This window comes from Clytia hemisphaerica, unplaced genomic scaffold (genome assembly GCF_902728285.1).
Source record: "Clytia hemisphaerica strain Z4C2 unplaced genomic scaffold, Clytia hemisphaerica genome assembly, whole genome shotgun sequence".
NCBI lineage: Eukaryota > Metazoa > Cnidaria > Hydrozoa > Leptothecata > Clytiidae > Clytia > Clytia hemisphaerica.
In genome coordinates this window covers 227,030-247,696 of record NW_027103671.1, presented here as the reverse complement: position 1 = coordinate 247,696, position 20,667 = coordinate 227,030, and the positions used below count along the sequence as shown (strand labels likewise).

The 20,667-nt window shown below is 35.5% G+C and overlaps 1 protein-coding gene across 1 annotated transcript; it reads left to right on the top strand.

Moving 5' to 3' along the window:
* Window positions 1-1,011: 1,011 nt before the first annotated feature.
* LOC136803349 (probable methylmalonate-semialdehyde/malonate-semialdehyde dehydrogenase [acylating], mitochondrial) lies at window positions 1,012-20,598 on the top strand. The gene is made up of 15 exons (XM_067060076.1): window positions 1,012-1,213; window positions 4,540-4,575; window positions 4,908-4,982; window positions 5,348-5,509; window positions 7,407-7,485; window positions 11,815-11,938; window positions 12,231-12,261; window positions 13,278-13,490; window positions 13,619-13,675; window positions 17,052-17,241; window positions 18,238-18,335; window positions 18,617-18,700; window positions 19,268-19,342; window positions 19,740-19,943; window positions 20,276-20,598. The coding sequence occupies exons 1-15, from the start codon at window positions 1,163-1,165 to the stop codon at window positions 20,375-20,377; spliced, it is 1,581 nt and encodes a 526-aa protein (XP_066916177.1). The 5' UTR covers window positions 1,012-1,162; the 3' UTR covers window positions 20,378-20,598.
* Window positions 20,599-20,667: the final 69 nt, after the last annotated feature.

Below are 20,667 nucleotides of genomic sequence, written 5' to 3'. Positions count from 1 at the left end.
AAAGGCTTTCTTTTCAACTTTCGACCCAAAAATATCTGGCTTTCAAAATTTGCGAGCGGCATACCCGCCCGTCATCCGATAAACCTTAGTATCCTAAAATAAAATCAGATGTGAAAAAGTAGATTAGAAGGATGGAATCGAATCGACTGGAAAAATGTGTAGCCAAATTTTCCAGTGATTTGACGAAAATTTCGTCGGGATTTTTTGAAAATTAAGTCGGGCAGAACATTGCGATATTTTAGTCCAGAAAAGCGGATTCTAGCAAATAAACGGGTAGAATTTCGAAAGTTCTTGGTACAGAGGTACTTTGAAACCACACGGGGGCGGGGTACTTAGGCAAGTGATGGGTATGGGTACGTCGCCCTTAAGGACGCCTTTTTGAAGCCTGACAGTATCTGAAAGGGTTGGGAAAATCAGAAAGTAAGTCTAAGTCGCATTAAGGGTCCGAAAATTGGAAATTTTCAACCCCCCCCTAAAAAATTGCAGTTTCTAGCATCTAATTTAAAAGTTCTTTTTTTTCTTGTTTTGTTTGTGTCTTAATTTTCTTTGATTTTTGGAATAATTTCTATCGAAAATTATTGTGCTCTAAATTATCTTTTCAACGGTATCTGGTTCAATGGATCTACTATCTTTTACAAACAACCGCAATTTAGGCGAGCGACAAATGTAAAAAGCTCTGAATGAAGATTATGCAACTTAAACTTGTCACAGCAGCGCGCGGGCGATAATTCTCATAGTCAAGTTCAAAGAAAACTATAATTAAATTATAGTTTTCTTGGGAATTATTCCCCAGCTTTTTATGTTTTTTTACCAATTTTTTAGAACAGGGTGTGGTTTAGGGAGTTGCTAAATGCTGAAAAGGGGTACAGAAATAACAGAGAGGGATGATTGAAAACATCTCTTTTTTACCTTTTTGACGATATTCACCCGCATTGAGATAGAGACTATGTACAATGTCGATCGCGTTCACACTCTGACATATTGACAAGTAAATATTGGTTTCGCATCGTCCTGTACGTAACGTTTTTTCAAAATTTATTCTCTCGTGCGGCTGAGCTTTTGCAAGAAGCTCCTTCCTTCCACCTCCACCCAGCAGTTCAAACACAGATCACAGATTGACAAGGTCAAGGACTTAAAACACTTGATACTCCTATCCAAGAAAATGGCTCAAATTGGACATAGAGCACTCAAGAATGTTCTCAGAACAGTAAAGGTAAGAAGTTAGATTGCCTCTCTTCTTTAACTTCAAAATTTGAGAAATGTTCCTTTTTTTAAGATTTTTGTGTAATCTGATCGTCTTACCCCTCCTGATGTCAATTGTAAATAAACAGCACACTTTGTCAAGATGTCACAATTGACTGTCTCGAATTACAAAACAAAGTTAGCAGCAACTAAATGTTATGGGTAGAGCCACACCAGGGTACATTATTTTGATAAAAAGCTGTGTATGTTCCAGTCGGAGGCCTCTATTTTATATAGTAATCTATCTCAATTTGAATGAAATGGGTGAGCTGTTCCAGGAAGATTTCTGAATCGATAAGTTAGAATTCAAGCTGTTCCAAAATTTCAGCCAAAAACTAGAAATTAATTTTGAGCTGAACAGAATTGCCAGAAAAAATAGTTTGTTCCAAAATTACGACAGATATGTAGACTTTTTACTTGTGTCTATTTATAAAAAAATGCCGTGAGATTAGGTAACTTGCATCAGTGGAGGCTAACATGCATAGCCCTCAAATGAATGACCTGGCTGGTCATTAAAATATAAAGTTAAATCAAAACAAAAATGGTAGAGTAGAGCTGTGAGCTGAGCTGCGAAGTTGTATTTTAAGTTACCCAATCTCATGCCGTGAGTGGTCCTAAATCCGACAGCCCTGCCTAAATTCGATGGGGTCTTTCAAAGATACAAACTAAAATAAAAACAAACCATTCGCTATGACGCAATGAAAATACCAAAGTGTCATTTAAACTGAGAGATTTGATTACACTGAACTAATTGAACGAAAACATTAATTGCTTCTTATACAAAACATAATTTTTTATTACAAAATTGTTAATGTTTTAAACACAAGCAACAGATTCAGAATAATAGAGGTAATTATTTTTACAACTCACACTTTTTTTATCACATTAAATTGACATCTTGACATTTTAGTCATTTTGTTAGATGTCTTGTTTTGAGCGAGAGTTTTTGCAATACAGTTTATTGTTCAACTTGGAGCTAGGGAATGTTTGTAAACATAGAATTTTTTTTCATAGCAGTTATTTGGGGGATCGGATTTAGGCAGGGGTGTCGGATTTAGGACCACTCACGGTGGTATATAATACACTTGTCCTGTAATTCAAAACCCAAAATTGAATTAGTGGGTTTCCTGAACTTTCCTATCATATAAAAATGGCCAAACATTTTTTTATCTTATTACTGTGTGGTATCAATAGACGATATCGGCTTAACGAAATTCTCCCCGAATGATTACCCATGATGCATTGCGCAAAAAGATTCAGAAGTCAAAATTGTCCGTGAATTTTTTTGCGCAATGCATCAAGGGTAATCATTCGGGGAGAATTCGGAAAGCCGATATCGTCTATTCAGGACCCTCCCGGTGCTCCGGAAATTTTTGGAGTTTTCCGAAGCAACTAAAAAAACACTATTTTTCTCAACCTTAGTAAGTTCCGGAGCTCTTCGGGTGCTTTCAGAGCAAGTGATTTTAACATGTTCTGAAAAACTGTTTAAACATGGTTACAAAAAATTTGTCCCTAGGTGACGAACTTTGGTCAAAAACAAGAAATATCGAAATATCGAAAAAATGAAAAAACATGAGGTTTCACTACCATGAGTCGGCTGATGTTTTAATAATATGCGCATGTGCAGTTAGTTTTTACACGATTAGCACAGGGAGTGCTATTGTAATTATATCGCAGATATCTCCAGAACCTTTTAGCATAGCTGTCAACAACTCTCTCACATTGGGCGGGAAACTCCTGCATGCCAACGTTTTCTCCTGCGGGAAAAAATTCAGCCAAATCTCCCGCATTTTCAGGATTTTCTCCCGTATCTCCCGCATTTCCAAAAATTTTCTCAATTCCAAAAAAAAAATTAAGATTTTGAAAATACAGAATGGCAAAATTTCCTGATTTCCTGAAAAAAAATCTGATAAAATTTGATAAATTGTAAGCATGGTATTGAAATGGAAAGGAGAAAAGTTTAACCCAGATTAAATGTTAGCTCTCAGGGGGTATTAAAAGCACACCAGAGCTTATTTTCAATTAAATGAAAAAGCACATAATTTTCTAAGCTGCAATACTTGTGTAAGGGAGGTAAATACACGTCTTTTTAACTTTTTAAGTCTTTTAAGAAACTTCAAAACTCTAACTTTTGATAGCAAACTTTGAGAGGGTTTTATACATGTGACTGTATATAAGGCAAGTCAACTATGCAGTCAATACTTTAAAAAGGTAGGGTGATGTCAGGTTAGACATGGATGAAAAGGGCATAAAAAATGGCCCGATATGAGGTCGAAGTTTCTCAAATAGGTGGACCTGAAATTTCAGGTGGGACCTTGAATCCCCCTGCACACTGTGCATGGTTTGTTTACTTCCCCTAGTCAAACAATGGAGAGAGGGAGTGATAGGTTGATCAATAGGGTTACAGACTTATTTGCAAGATAAGAAACCAAGTGCAAAACCCTTTTACTCAGAAGAAAATTAGAAGGTATCTTATCTTTTAACCTTTAGTAGTTTTAAAAAAATACTATTTTGAAGTTCCATGTTTCAAAGATTTCAAAGGAAAACCTGTTTGCTGAATGCAATCTTTCTGACACATATGATGGCATATATTAGTTCATGTTTTTTGGCACACTGGTGTGGTGTCATTGGACCTTCACAATTTTTAGTTCTTCAACTATCCAAAGGCAACATCTGACAAAAATACTGAAAATCACTCAACTCGCCCCTAGAAACAAAATGGAAAAATAGATCTGATTGTATTCAAATGGCAGTCAATTTTTGTTAATATTGCGTACCTTTGGAGTGATGTGTGATGTTGTTTGAGGGGCGTCGTAATCTATTTAGACTACCTTTGCCCATTGTGGATTTTGTTTAAACATCTTGTTCCTGCATTCAGCTTACTGAGGGTTAAGGGATTCATGCCTAAAAAGAAGAGTTTTTGTCTAAAAAAAGAAGAATTAGTAAAGCAACAAGGTGCTAAGCATGTATAAAAAAGATTATGTGCAAAAGTAAAGAGGTATATATAACAATTGAATGTTTTATAATAAAAGCGGATTTCGGAAGGTTGTGAAGAGAGCTTGGATATAAAAATAAATAATTTAAAATAAATACGTACCTTTGGAGTGGAGTATATTCTACTCTTAGATCTTGCTGATAAGTGCTGGCTTGAAATTGTAAGATACTAATTGATTGAGGTGAAAAAAATTGAAACTCCAGACTGAATCAATTCAAATTTTATCATCTAATAAAACTTTGGTATTAAGATTTGAAGTTTCTATGAAAATTGTACATGCAATTAATTTCTTTCACTTTTAGCCAAATTTGCTGTCAAGAACATACTCAAGTGGAGCTGTAAGTATTTGAGATAAGAAATATACCTTTAAAATCTTTTCACATATTTCTCACTAGGATCTTTATCCATCCTTTAAAAAACCTCATATAATTAAAAGATATTAAAACATTATTTACAGTAAAATAAAACAGATGGATCATCTTGACATGTTAGTCTGTCAAACCCCTGTACAAATTTTACATTTTTTACAATTTTGAAATTTTCAAAAACTCTGAGGCTGTTGAATATTAGATTGAATTGCTTTTTTGAATTATTCAGCTTGAGCCTATGTCATTGATTACACTTCCTAATTCTTTCAAATTTCAAGTAAATTGCTTTGTTTTTTTTTCAGCCAACTGCCAAACTTTTGATCAATGGAGAATTCATTGATAGTAAAACCGACAACTGGATTCCAGTCACCAACCCTGTAAGTATTAGCTCTAGTATTTTTTTTCAAACATATTAAAATTTTACATAGAAGGGTTCATTAGATGGTTGTACATTGTCTGGTCTGCAAGAGTTATTGTAATTCCGATATCTTATTTGATGGATAATCTTCCAGCATACTGATGTTTAGAATTTCCAAAAATTAAAAGAAAAATTCCAAAAATTATAACAATTATGACAAGTATTCAAAAATAAATTGTATAAAGACAGACTTCCAGATAGATATAGGCCTAGGGAGCTTAAAGATTTCATTATTTCTACTATTAATTTGTCTGATTCCTACAGGCTGGAAGGCCCGTCTTGTTTCTATTTTAACTTTGTCTGTACTTTCTCTGATTCCTACAGGCAACCAATGAAGTTGTCAGTATGTGTCCAGAAACTACACCACAAGAAATGAAAGCAGCAGCAGATTCTGCTAGTCTAGCATTCGAAACATGGAAAGATTCTTCCATTTTGGCTCGACAATCTATCATGTTCAAATATCAACAAAAGATCAAGGATAATATGGTTTGTGTTATTTTTGGACCTACCCCGGTGGAGGTCCTATAAATTAACCCGTGTTCGTTCGTTCGTTCGTTCGTTCGTTCGTTACCAACTTTTCTCGGGATTGGCTCATTAGTTTTTCCTGATTTTTGGCACAAAGATGCAAAATGGTAATGCCCAAAATGTGACGGAGCCCGATTTTCGAAAAAAATTCATTTCCGGCTGAAAATGCCGGAAATATGCCAGAAAAACCGGTTTTTTGGCATTTTCTCGAGATTTCATCATTAGTTTTTTCTGATTTTTTGCACAAAGATGCGTATTAACAATGTCTAAAACATGGCCTAGTCCGATTTTTGAGAAAAATTCTATTCCGGCTGAAAATGCCGGAAATATCCCTGAAATCGCCGTTTTTGCAGATTTTCATCGGACTTTTTCCTTATATTTCGTTGTTTTTTCACACAAAAACATTATTTGTAGCAATGCCCACCATCAAGCATGGTTTAATTGTCAATAAAAGTGATTTTTGAAGCCGGAACTTTCTAAAAATCGCCGGTGCAGCCCATTTTCGCCGGAAAAACGGTATTTCTTGATTTTCTCGAGCTGTACTTTATATTTTTTTATGAAATTTTGCACACTGATGCAAAATGATAATACCTAAAATGTGACGGAGCTTTATTTTCGAAAAACATTTTTTTCCGGCCGAAAAAGCCGGAAATATGCCGGAAATACTGATTTTTTGGCATTTTCTCGAGATTTTATCATTAGTTTTTTCTGATTTTTTGCACAAAGATGCGTATTAACAATGCCCAAAACATGGCCGAGTCCGATTTTTGAGAAGAAATTTTTTCCGGCGGAAAATGCCTGAAATATGCCGGAAATCGCCGTTTTCTGGGTTTTTATTGGGCTTTTTCCTTTTAAATAAAATGGTTGTTTTTTCATTCAAACACATTATTAATAGCAATGTCCACCATCAAGCATGTTTCAATTTTCAATAAAATTGAATTTTGAAGCCGGAACTAGTTAAAAATCTCCGGAACAACCTTATTTTCGCTGGAAAGACAGTATTTCTTGAATTTCTCGAGCTGTACTTTATATTTTTTTGAAATTTTTCACAATGATGCAAAATGACTATACCTAAAATGTGACGGAGCTCGATTTTCGAAAAACATTTTTTTTCGGCCGAAAATGCCGGAAATAGCCGGAAAAACCGGTTTTTTGACATTTCCTCGAATTTTCATCTTTTGTTTTTTCTGATTTTCTTCAGAGAGATGCGTATTCGCAATGCTCAAAACATGGCCGAGTTCGATTTTTGAGAATAATTTCTTCTGGTGGAAAATGCCGGAAATCGTCGTTTTTGCAGATTTTCATTGGATTTTTTCCTTATATTTTCAATTTTTTTCACACCAAAACATTATTGATAACAATGCTCACCATCAAGTATGATTCAATTGTCAATAAAACTGATTTTTGCGACCACAACTTTCTATTTTTTCCTTACAACCCTTTCCTCTCCCCCCATCAACAATCAATGATGAATTTTTTGCGTTATGCATTTTTGCTAAACGCTATATTTTCTGACTGATTTTTTTCATCTTTCTCCTCGCATTGCTATCTAACTTTCATCATCAGGTAGGTCCATTCAGCATCTAGCTTGTTTAATAGAAATTTATGAGAGTTAGCTACAAAAAATCAGTCAACAACAAGTGTTTTATTAGCAAAGAAGATTTTTTTGTCAAAATTTCTTGAAATCATAGAGGCCACTACTTTCTTATTGTATTTCCATTTAATGAAAAAATTTAGAAAACTTTAAAAAAGCTTTTTGAGGAAATGCCATACGTGTTTAAAAGCCTAATGAGTTCTCATTATTTCAATTTTTAATAGGATGTGTATAGGTCTTTAATATTATGACTTCTTCATTTAGGACATTCTTGCTAAGAGCATTACATTGGAAAATGGAAAAACTTTTTCTGATGCTGAAGGAGAACTTCTTAGAGGATTGCGTAAGTATTATTCATAAATTGTTGTATAACTTACAAAGAAACCCATTAATGGATAGGGAATGAATACTTATACTTACTTGCTAAGTGTTACAGTTTATTTGTCTTACAGTAGATTTGTGAAGTCTTATCTGACTTTAATACATCCAACTTTTATTGATATAAAGTTATGTTCTGCTTTTTATATTACCTTATTACACGAAAGTAAGTAGGCACATGATCAACAGCCTTGAAATTAACACGCCAAAAATTAACACAAATTTGCTTTTTCAAGGACACCACGGCTGGTTTTAATCAAAGGGGATTTAATTAACACAAAATTTCTTGATTCATGTTAATTACATGTCTACTTATTAGTGTAATAAGGTGTATATTTATTATATTTGGGATTTTACACTAATTGATCAATCCCAGAATGAACAGAGTCTTCGGGTACGCGAAGATTTCTGGATTAACAAACTCCAGACCTTTGAGCCTCAGGGCTTGAATGAGAGGGAAGTGATGATCGATTATGGCTAGGTTTTTACCCTTTTTTTGTTTAGTTCTTTTTGTCGTCTTGTCAGGCGGGAATTTAACTTTTGAGAAAAAACTTCTTTACTTTATCATATTTTATTACCCTATTTATTCTCCCGAGCTTATTTTATTTTCGTTAATTACAATTGTACATTTAACCGTCATTTTAACGCCTTCTTAACTTTTATTCTCCGATGAACTTTTTAATTGTCAATAGACCTATAATTTTTTTTTCCCTTGTGTATATAGAATTAGTATATAAACCTTGTCAAATAAATCCATTTTTATGTTGAAAAAGGCCAGTTGGCCGAAATATTCATTAGAAAGATGATGTGTTTTTTCTGACTTCGTTATATTCTATACACTCTCGCATAGACGGAGAAAATTGGTTTTACTGTGACAAGATATTTTGATGCACCAGTACTCTTTGTTTTTATCATGGATTTATTTGAGAAGGATGAGTTTGGTTATGCGTCCGTTTACAGATGTGGGATTAAAGCATTGAACTACTTTTATCATATTTCGTTCCTCGAGACTTGCAAATGTTTCAACCTCATACCAGCTGGCCTGGCTCTGAAAAAGCAACCTTTCATTCCTTTCGAAGATGGCGAATTACTTGCAACATGGAACGAGACAATCTTACACACTGAGAAACAATTATTGGAAACTTTAATTATTGGTATCAATGAAAGACGAATTTCTTTGGAAACAAACTTTTGGGATGGTGTCAGTGACTTTGCAAACAGGACGGATGTTGATGTGATGACGGATTGGCTCGTGAAATTAGTTATTGATTTGGAAAAGTTGGAAGTAAAGACCTTGGCGAAGAAAAAGAAGAAATTAAGGAAGCTGTGTGGTGAGAACAAATTTTTACTTTCTGATGTGGGGAAAAGGATGGATAAGCATAAGGAACAGTTTGACTTCGTTAGCTCTCTCCTTGATTATGGACAAGTACTATCTGAGGACTTTACAATTATGGTGAATTTGCTCACCCTGGACCACACTAGCAATACCTCGTCAGTGTCTGTTGATAACTCGTGCCTTGAAACTTCGGGTCAGAGCAACAGTTCTACTGGGGAGTCCATAGAATCGGAAAATTTTGAAGAGGTAACCCTGGAATCTACTGGAATGGGTGACAATAGTTGCAATAAAGATACAAATGATAGATATGTAGGAAAGTTTGTAAGCGAAAACGTCATCAACTTGTCATCTAGAAATTTATCAAAAGCTGAAATATCTCTTCTTTCAAAGGGTTTGAAGTTTGTTCCCACTCCTTCTCGAGTTAATAAAAATAAACTTAAGGAGGAGCTTGAAGTTTTTGGTCGGAAACTTAGGCTGCGGTGGTTTTTTCGGGAGGAGGACCGGGAGTTTATTCCAAATCCTTTTGTGAAAAAAAGCTCCTTTAATCCTAGGGGCAAAGATGCAGCCATCGAGGTTTATTTAAGTCGTTTGGAAGAAGAGATAAATAATATTGATACAAAATTGACGTATAACAATCTTACACGCCCTGAAAGGGAAGCCTTAGAAACTTTAAGAGACGACTCATCAATTATTATCAAAGAGGCAGACAAGGGTTCAGCTGTGGTTGTGTGGGACAGGGAGGATTATCTAGCGGAAGCGGAAACACAGCTGGGGGATGGAAATGTCTATGAAAAACTTAATACCACAGTTGGAAGTCGTCTCATTGATATAATTGAAAGTTGCCTTTTGAAGATAAAGGTTAGGGGTGACATTGGTGATAAGACTTTAGATTATTTTCTTGTTAATAATCCCAGGTTGGGTAGGTTCTATCTTCTCCCAAAAATCCACAAGCGTCTATCTAGCGTCCCTGGGAGGCCAGTCATTTCTAACTGTGGCTACTACACCGAAAATATTTCAGCCTTTCTTGATTATCACCTAAAGCCCCTTGCCAAAACAGTCCAATCTTTTATTAAGGATACCAATCATTTTTTACAAAAACTATCAGGGCTTCCAAAATTATCTAAAGGAAGTTTGTTATGTACTATTGATGTCGTAGGACTTTATCCTAATATTCCTCATGATGAAGGCTTGGAAGCTGTTAGAAAAAAACTTGACCAAAGGCAAGACAAAAAAATCTCAACTGACTCTTTGGTTGAACTTGCTGAATGTGTTCTAGAAAACAATCATTTTGAACACAATGGTCAATTTTTTAAGCAGAAGAGGGGTACTGCCATCGGCACAAAAATGGCCCCTCAATATGCTATTATTTTCATGGCTGACTTGGAGGAGAAGCTTTTGGGTGCTTGCGAGTTAAAACCTAAGACCTGGTGGAGATATATCGATGATATTTTTATGATCTGGGAGCATGGGGAAGAGCACCTCCAAGACTTCATGAAATTCATTAACAATTTCCATTCCTCTATCAAATTTACCTTTGAATATTCTCCGACTTCTGTCAATTTTTTAGATGTCCAAATTATTAGGGTTAATGATAAGTTAGTGACGGACTTGTATGTCAAACCCACTGATACCCATCAGTATTTAGATGCATCCTCGTGCCACGCATTTCATTCAAAAAAGGCCATTCCTTATGGCCAGGGCCTACGCTTAAATCGCATCTGTTCAGAACAATCTTTTTTTGACCTCAGATGCGACCAGCTAGCACTGTGGCTAAAAAAACGAGAATACAGTGACAAACTAGTCCGTCGAGAAATTCTGAAGGCCAGAGAACCGAAGCGAGATGATTTGCTCTTCAGAGAGCAGAACAATAAAAAAGCTCGTGGACGTAAACTGGTCTTCAATCTAACTTATCATCCTGCCTTTGCCAACATTAAGAATGTCTTGCGAGACATTCATGTACTCCTCACAGCGGCGAATGAAGAACATCGCAAGGTGTTTTCTGACATACCTATCGTTGGCTTTAAGAGAGGCAAAAGCCTCAAAGACCTTCTTGTTCGATCCAAACTCTCAAAACCTAAGAAGACAGGAGGTCAATCTGAAGCATGTCAGAAAACACGCTGCTTGATATGTCCTTCTATCACTAAAACAAAATCTTTTAGGAGCTCAATAACATCGGAGGAGTACGAAATCAGGTGTCATTTGAACTGTGATTCTGAACATGTTGTCTACCTAGTGACATGCAAATCATGTCAAAAACAATATGTAGGCAGCACCGTAAAATTTAGAAACAGGTTTAACAACTATAAATCTTGTTTCCGGAAATGCAGTTCAGGTGAAACAGCGCCTCAAATGTCATTTCACTGTCATTTTTGTCAGGAGGGTCATAATGGTATGGAGGACTGGGATTTTACACTAATTGATCAATCCCAGAATGAACAGAGTCTTCGGGTACGCGAAGATTTCTGGATTAACAAACTCCAGACCTTTGAGCCTCAGGGCTTGAATGAGAGGGAAGTGATGATCGATTATGGCTAGGTTTTTACCCTTTTTTTGTTTAGTTCTTTTTGTCGTCTTGTCAGGCGGGAATTTAACTTTTGAGAAAAAACTTCTTTACTTTATCATATTTTATTACCCTATTTATTCTCCCGAGCTTATTTTATTTTCGTTAATTACAATTGTACATTTAACCGTCATTTTAACGCCTTCTTAACTTTTATTCTCCGATGAACTTTTTAATTGTCAATAGACCTATAATTTTTTTTTTCCCTTGTGTATATAGAATTAGTATATAAACCTTGTCAAATAAATCCATTTTTATGTTGAAAAAGGCCAGTTGGCCGAAATATTCATTAGAAAGATGATGTGTTTTTTCTGACTTCGTCGGTTACTTACAATATACTTTCCTGCTAAAGATGAATATCCTAACTCATTCAAACCGCAATTAATTTACTTTTTTAGAGGTTGTTGAGCATGCTTGCTCTATTACATCCTTGCAGCTTGGTGAAACCATGCCTGGTATCTCAAAGGACATGGACACACATTCTTACAGAGTTCCTCTTGGTGTTTGTTCTGGCATTACACCGTAAGGACCAACTTTTTCTGCTAACCTCTAAGGAAGATAAGGAAAGAACAATTTGCTTTGTTGTTTTATGAATCCAATCGATTTAAGTAGTAATTAGACATTTTTACAGTTACAAAAAGTCTTGTAATATTGCTTGCAGACTGATTTTCGATACTTTTTGTCACGGTGGAAATATCGACATTCCTAAATACTTTATCAACTTTAAACACACGATATCCCAATAACTCTTACGAGAACTATAATTTATGTGCAAATTGGATTTTGTTAATTATTTTCTTCTATTAACTCATAGATTCAACTTTCCTGCCATGATTCCTCTATGGGTAAGTCAACTAAAATATTTATTAAAATCAGCGACTTGGTTGTATTGTTGATTTTACATGTTGGGCAATTATTTTCAAACCGACCATTATTAATACAATAATGACCGGTTAGTGAGGGCTGTACTGAGAAATATTGCCCGAGGTCAAGTAACGACCAAGCTTGCGAGGTTGTTGCGTTGACCGAGGGCAATATTTTCAGTACAGCCCGAAAGAAACCGGTCATTATTGTATTTGTTAACCGTTTCCTTCAGCTTTGATTGATTTTTAGCGCTTTATCCAGGAAAAATAGCGAAATAAAGAAGAAAAAACAAGCGAAAAGAGATAAAAAATTGCTATAATTTCTGACGTCAGAAATAAAAAATGAGAGAAATGATGTCAACGCTGGTCAACGCATTGTTCATTTTTCTTTGAAAAAGTGACGTCACAATGAATTTTCCTAACGACGGGCAACTCTGGACAATGTAGGCCCGTCGTCATGCGAAAAGAACCAATTGCATTGCGCAAAAAGTCGTGTAGCCCGCTTCGAAAAAGTAACCGGTTAACAATGTATTATAAACATAGCTAAATTTTCTCACGACCACTTACTATTTATCTTTGAAAATAATTGCCTAACATGTAAAAGAGATCAAAATTTCTGACGTCAGAAATAAAAAATGAGAGAAATGATGTCAACGTATTGTTCATTTTCCTTTGAAAAAGTGACGTCACAATGAATTTTCTTAACGACGGGCAACTCTGGGCAGTATAGGCCCGTCGTTATGCGAAAAGAACCAATTGCATTGCACAACTGTGCACAAAAAAGCCGTGTAGCCCGCTTCGAAAAAGTAACCGGTTAACAATGATCTGAAATACCCATACACTGGAGTATATTCTTTAATTCAATCCGCTGTTTTTTATATCAATTCTTTTTATTTTTCTTCTTTGAGCTAATAAAAATTGCTTGCCCCCTTCCCTCAATAATATCGAATATCCTTAGAAGGGGTAATAAAATTGTATTCATCAAATTATCTTTTCAGATGTTCCCAATGGCCCTTGTCTGTGGCAATACCTTCATCATGAAGCCATCAGAACAAGATCCAGGAGCAGCAATGTTATTGTGCGAGATGGCAATGGATTGTGGTATCCCACCAGGTGTTTTGAACGTCATCCACGGAACCAAACCAGCTGTTGATTTCTTGTGTACAGATCCTTCCATCAGAGCCATCTCTTTTGTTGGATCTGATCATGCTGTAAGCAATATTCTATCCAATTCTAACCTTTTAACATCTATTCCATTTTACATTATCTCATAGCAATGGTTCTCTTCATGCAGTTAAAGAATTCAGGCAAGTCAATTTTTTAAAATGCTTTTTTTCAGGGTCAATACATTTACGAAACAGGATCTGAGCATGGCAAACGAGTTCAATCTAATATGGTAGGTACACTCAACGTCAGTTCTTTCTAACTATTTTTACTCTTCAAAAGACTTTAAAAAGTTTAAAACCCCAATACTCACATACTTAGTTCTTTACAGCCAATAATAAGCTAAGAATAAGAGCCTTAACTAGTGTATAGTAGTGTGAGACTGTAAATATCAAGCATGTTATGTAGATACTTGTATAGTAGTGTGAGACTGTAAATATCAAGCATGTTATGGAGATACTTGTATAGTAGTGTGAGACTGTAAATATCAAGCATGTTATGGAGATACTTGTATAGTAGTGTGAGACTGTAAAATATCAAGCATGTTATGGAGATACTTGTATAGTAGTGTGAGACTGTAAATATCAAGCATGTTATGGAGATACTTGTATAGTAGTGTGAGACTGTAAATATCAAGCATGTTATGGAGATACTTGTATAGTAGTGTGAGACTGTAAATATCAAGCGTGTTATGGAGATACTTGTATAGTAGTGTGAGACTGTAAATATCAAGCATGTTATGGAGATACTTGTATAGTAGTGTGAGACTGTAAGTATCAAGCATGTTATGGAGATACTTGTATTGTATAGTAGTGTGAGACTGTAAATATCAAGCATGTTATGGAAATACTTGTATAGTAGTGTGAGACTGTAAGTATCAAGCATGTTATGGAGATACTTGTATAGTAGTGTGAGACTGTAAATATCAAACATGTTATGGAGATACTTGTATAGTTGTGTGAGACTGTAAATATCGAGCATGTTATGGAGATACTTGTATAGTAGTGTGAGACTGTAAATATCAAGCATGGTTATGGAGATACTTGTATAGTAGTGTGAGACTGTAAATATCAAGCATGTTATGGAGATACTTGTCTAGTAGTGTGAGACTGTAAATATCAAACATGTTATGGGGATACTTGTATAGTAGTGCGAGACTGTAAATATCGAGCATGTTATGGAGATACTTGTATAGTAGTGTGAGACTGTAAATATCAAGCATGTTATGGGGAGATACTTGTATAGTAGTGTGACTGTAAATATCAAGCTGTTATGGAGATACTTGTATAGTAGTGTGAGACTGTAAATATCAAATGTATGGGGATATTGTATAGTAGTGTGAGACTGTAAATATCAAGCATGTTATGGAGATACTTGTATAGTAGTGTGAGACTGTAAATATCAAGCATGTTATGGAGATACTTGTATAGTAGTGTGAGACTGTAAATATCGAGCATGTTATGGAGATACTTGTATAGTAGTGTGAGACTGTAAATATCAAGCATGTTATGGAGATACTTGTATAGTAGTGTGAGACTGTAAATATCAAGCATGTTATGGAGATACTTGTATAGTAGTGTGAGACTGTAAGTATCAAGCATGTTATGGAGATACTTGTATAGTAGTGTGAGACTGTAAATATCAAGCATGTTATGGAGATACTTGTATAGTAGTGTGAGACTGTAAATATCGAGCATGTTATGGAGATACTTGTATAGTAGTGTGAGACTGTAAATATCAAGCATGTTATGGAGATACTTGTATAGTAGTGTGAGACTGTAAATATCAAGCATGTTATGGGATACTTGTATAGTAGTGTGAGACTGTAAATATCGAGCATGTTATGGAGATACTTGTATAGTAGTGTGAGACTGTAAGTATCAAGCATGTTATGGAGATACTTGTATAGTAGTGTGAGACTGTAAATATCAAGCATGTTATGGAGATACTTGTATAGTAGTGTGAGACTGTTAAATATCAAGCATGTTATGGAGATACTTGTATAGTATGTGAGACTGTAAATATCGAGGCATGTTATGGAGATACTTGTATAGTAGTGTGAGACTGTAAAATATCGAGCATGTTATGGAGATACTTGTATAGTAGTGTGAGGACTGTAAATATCAAGCATGTTATGGAGATACTTGTATAGTAGTGTGAGACTGTAAATATCAAGCATGTTATGGAGATACTTGTATAGTAGTGTGAGACTGTAAATATCAGCATGTTATGGAGATACTTGTATAGTAGTGTGAGACTGTAAATATCAAGCATGTTATGGAGATACTTGTATAGTAGTGTGAGACTGTAAATATCAAGCATGTTATGGAGTACTTGTATAGTAGTGTGAGACTGTAAATATCAAGCATGTTATGGAGATACTCGTATAGTAGTGTGAGACTGTAAATATCAAGCATGTTATGGAGATACTTGTATAGTAGTGTGAGACTGTAAATATCAAGCATGTTATGGAGATACTTGTATAGTAGTGTGAGACTGTAAATATCAAGCATGTTATGGAGATACTTGTATAGTAGTGTGAGACTGTAAATATCAGCATGTTATGGAGATACTTGTATAGTAGTGTGAGGACTGTAAATACTCAAGCATGTTATGGAGATACTTGTATAGTAGTGTGAGACTGTAAATATATCAGCATGTTATGGAGATACTTGTATAGTAGTGTGAGACTGTAAATATCAAGCATGTTATGGAGGATTACTTGTATAGTAGTGTGAGACTGTAAATATCAAGCATGTTATGGAGATACTTGTATAGTAGTGTGAGACTGTAGACTGTAAATATCAAGCATGTTATGGAGATACTTGTATAGTAGTGTGAGACTGTAAATATCAAGCATGTTATGGAGATACTTGTAGTGTGTGAGACTGTAAGTATCAAGCATGTTATGGAGATACTTGTATAGTAGTGTGAGACTGTAATATCAAGCATGTTATGGAGATACTTGTATAGTAGTGTGAGACTGTAAGTATCAGCATGTTATGGAGATACTTGTATAGTAGTGTGAGACTACAAGCATGTTATGTAGATACTTGTATAGTAGTGTGAGACTGTAAATATCGAGCATGTTATGGAGATACTTGTATAGTAGTGTGAGACTGTAAATATCAAGCATGTTATGGAGATACTTGTATAGTAGTGTGAGACTGTAAATATCAAGCATGTTATGGAGATACTTGTATAGTAGTGTGAGACTGTAAATATCAAGCATGTTATGGAGATACTTGTATAGTAGTGTGAGACTGTAAATATCAAGCATGTTATGGAGATACTTGTATATGTGTGTGAGACTGTAAATAAGCATATGGAGATACTTGTATAGTAGTGTGGATGTAATATCAAGCATGTTATGGAGATACTTGTATAGTAGTGTGAGACTGTAAATATCAAGCATGTTGGAGATACTTGTTAAGTGGAGCCTGTAAATATCGAGCATGTTATGGAGATACTTGTATAGTAGTGTGAGACTGTAAATATCGAGCATGTTATGGAGATACTTGTATAGTAGTGTGAGACTGTAAATATCAAGCATGTTATGGAGATACTAGTTGAAGGGAACACTGTATATGCAACCAATTTCATATTAGGGAGCCAAAAACCACGGTGTTGTATTATCAGACGCTAATAAAGAATCTTCATTGAATCAACTTGTTGGTGCTGCTTTCGGAGCTGCCGGCCAACGTTGTATGGCTTTGTCAACTGCAGTCTTTGTTGGAGAAGCTCAAAAATGGATCCCAGACCTCGTCGAGAGAACAGAAAAACTTGTTGTAAACTCAGGTAACTATATCTCGATTTATAAAGAATATTTTAGTATGTCAAACATGACAAATTTCTCTCTAAAAATGTCGATAAGCTCTTCAACAAGGGTTTTATAAGTTTGCTGGAACTCGTGGAATTCACTTCCAACATAAGGATCTTTAATAATCCAACTTTTTTATAATTTTCCAAATCGACTTGACCTACTTGACTTAGTTGACTCTGTAGCATAGGTCTATCGACCCCTTGCAACTCTTCTGACGAACTCTGCCCATTTTAGACAGTCTCTTGTGCTGCGTTCTAGGAGTTGCAATCTTGTGTCAGCTCTTTTGTGGTCTTCATCTCAGTGTCTTAGTTGGGAAATCTAGCTTGAAGCTCTGAAAGAGAAGTATTCTCGGGTACCCAATATCCGGGGGGATTGGAATAAGCGGGGGGGGGGGGGGGGGGGGGGTTAGAAAAAATCTCAAAACCTAATAAGCGGGGGGGGGGGGCGGGTTGGAATAAAAGTGTCCTAGGTGGAAAATTTTTGAAAATGAGGCTAATATATAGGACAAAAGAGAGAACTTTCAAAAATATTTTGCCAAAAATTAATAAGCGGGGGGGGCTGTTGGAATAAGAATGTCCTGGGTGGAAAATTTTCGAAAAATTTATTAGCGGGGGGGGGGGGGGGGGACGGCTAGTAGGTACCCGAGAGTAATGTGCTCGATTTTCTGCATCCATGTCTGAACCATTTCATCCGTTTGATTTTGATCACTTGGACAACCGTTTTCCAAATTAGGATAATATATGATAAATAGTACAGTAGCACAGGTGTGACAGATTGCCAGTAGGTCTATATAAAAATTTGGGATTGATACCTGATGAAGTTCTGAAAGAGGATGAATTATTGTGAAAAACAGTTGGTTTTACTTCTTTGTTCGTTCGTTATTCTGCAACTTGTTTTCTTTCGGTTTTTCTGAAAATTTGGATTATATCTTTACTGTTCATCTCAGAAATGTTTTGTTTTCTCCTATCCAGGTGATCAACCGAATACTGATGTTGGACCTGTCATCTCCAAAGCCTCTCTAGAACGTGTTGAAAGGCTCATCCAATCTGGTATCGATCAGGGAGCTAGTGTAAGAATGTATTTAATTTTAAAAATGTGAGAACTCAGCTTCATTTTACCATACATTAGCTTTTCCGTCTCGAAATTCAGCAAAATGTTAATATGGACTCAATTTTAAGTGAATTTCCATTTTCCTTTCAAAACATTGTTTTATTGACATCTTGACTTCTAAAATTCCTTATTTTCACATCTCTTGTGGTATCTTTTGAAGCCATATAACTTATGGCAACCAAAACATTATTGTTAAATGCCATTACTTAGGTGGACGAATTTTATTATTTTTTATTGCAGTGTGATTTGGATGGCCGTGGTGTCTCAGTACCTGGATTCGAGAGTGGAAACTTTGTCGGACCAACCATCTTATCAAACGTTACGGTAAGATTCTTCTCCATTTTACGATTTTCATTATATTTAATTAGTAAACATATTTCAAAATAGCGTTCAATTTCTAATATTTTTTTTTCTCGAGAGCTTAGAGATTTAAGAATCATAGTGTGGAAAGGGGATCCCTTCTTAAATGACCCCCCCCCCTTCTTGGCATCCCCCCAACCTTTAAAAATGCCTATCCCCCAAAGATTTCGAGCTAAATTCTTTATGGTAAAAAGGGAAGGGAAACAGTAAAGAAAAATTAAGTCTGGCTAAAATAATACCACTTTTTAGTGAAAATAAAGAACTTCCTTTCATGCAGACCAAATTTCATAACAGTGCTGGAAAATAATCTACAATATATGTAAGCCCCCCTTCTTAAACGACCCCCCTCCTTGCTACCCCCCTTTTTTAGTGAAAATTTTTGATCCTCCCTTCTTCACTTTTTTGGAAGGTGTCATCCCTCCCTTAAGAAAGGGGGGGGGGGTCCGAACTATAAGAATACGGATCCAAATATTTTTTTAGTAGACAAATATGTGAAATACATTACTGTTTTGATGGATTTTTCCATTTCAGCCGAACATGGAATGTTACACAGAAGAAATCTTTGGCCCTGTCTTGGTTATTTTGAACGCCGACACCTTGGATGACGTAAGACTTATTTCTTCATTTTCGAATTGATACCAAGGCAGTTTTATATCAAACAAAATAATTACAATTTTCTATTCATTTGCGTTGTCAATCTTTAAGATTAATTAATCCCCTCCAAAAGTACGTGACAAAAATGACACGATAACAACTAAATAATTTAAGATAATAATTTAAAATACTGTTTGGTATTGGTGATAGATTTATCGTCATGTCTATTCTGATTGTGAATTAAAGCGGGCAGAAAGTTTTCTGTCCAAACCATGCGTTGCCCACTTTCAACGTCAACCAACAGCCAACTTTCGGCAAACCTTTTGCCCACTTTAACAATTGGAACAAGTATGGCAGAAGGTTAACAGTCCAAACCAGAGAAATAACTTGAACGTTTATATCTTACCAGGCTATCGAATTAATCAACAATAACAGATATGGTAACGGAACAGCTATTTTCACCAACTCTGGTTCAGCTGCACGTAAATTCACACAAGAAGTTGATGTTGGACAAATTGGTGTCAATGTTCCCATCCCCGTACCTTTACCCATGTTTTCTTTCACCGGATCTCGTGGATCTTTCCGTGGAGATATGAACTTTTACGGAAAAGCTGTAAGTTCCAGTTCCGTTCTCTGCTGCTGTCGGTGCGCTATTTGTGCCCTATGTTGACAGGTGTTTGGCAAAGTAATGTTCGAGTATTATCATCGTTACTTTGTTACTTGTGAAGGAAATTTCGCGATGTAAGCACGATGTCCATCAGAAAGGAAACAGGCAATTTTCTGCTATTTTTAAATTTTTAATACCAAAAAAAGGAATGCTACTTTTGTAGGAAGTTGGGTGTAAAATGTTTAATTATGTTCTCAAAGTCACTTTTTGAAATAAATGTCTGAGTCTATGTGAACAATATGCCTTAAGGAATAACTGATTTTGAAATTTTTTTTTAGGGAATTCACTTTTACTCGCAATGGAAGACCGTCACAAGTTTATGGCGCGAAGATGACGCGACAGACAAAAAAGCACAAGTCTCCTTCCCAAGAATGGGTTGAGACATTATCGGATAAAAAACGAAATTAGACAAATTGATGGACGAAATTCAAATCAACTGTTTTTATTTATAACTTGACTTAAGTACCCTTCGTGAAATTGACAATACGTTTTATTTATTGCTAGGGTCAATATTATTTTTCCTAAATTTTTTTATTCAGGTGAAATTTTGTAATAAAAATGAATTTTTAGAAAATAAGAGAAATGTGATTTTAAAATTGAATCATGCTTTTTAAAACTTCCATGTTGCATAAGTTCTGGAAGAGGCCACCTTGATAATGGTTTGCATTTT

Coding starts and splice junctions, on each gene's coding strand:
- LOC136803349 (XM_067060076.1), top strand. CDS start 1,163: ATGGCTCAAATTGGACATAGAGCACTCAAGAATGTTCTCAGAACAGTA. Junction 17,242..18,237: donor AAAACTTGTTGTAAACTCAG/GTAACTATATCT, acceptor TCTCCTATCCAG/GTGATCAACCGAATACTGAT. Junction 19,343..19,739: donor ACGCCGACACCTTGGATGAC/GTAAGACTTATT, acceptor ATATCTTACCAG/GCTATCGAATTAATCAACAA.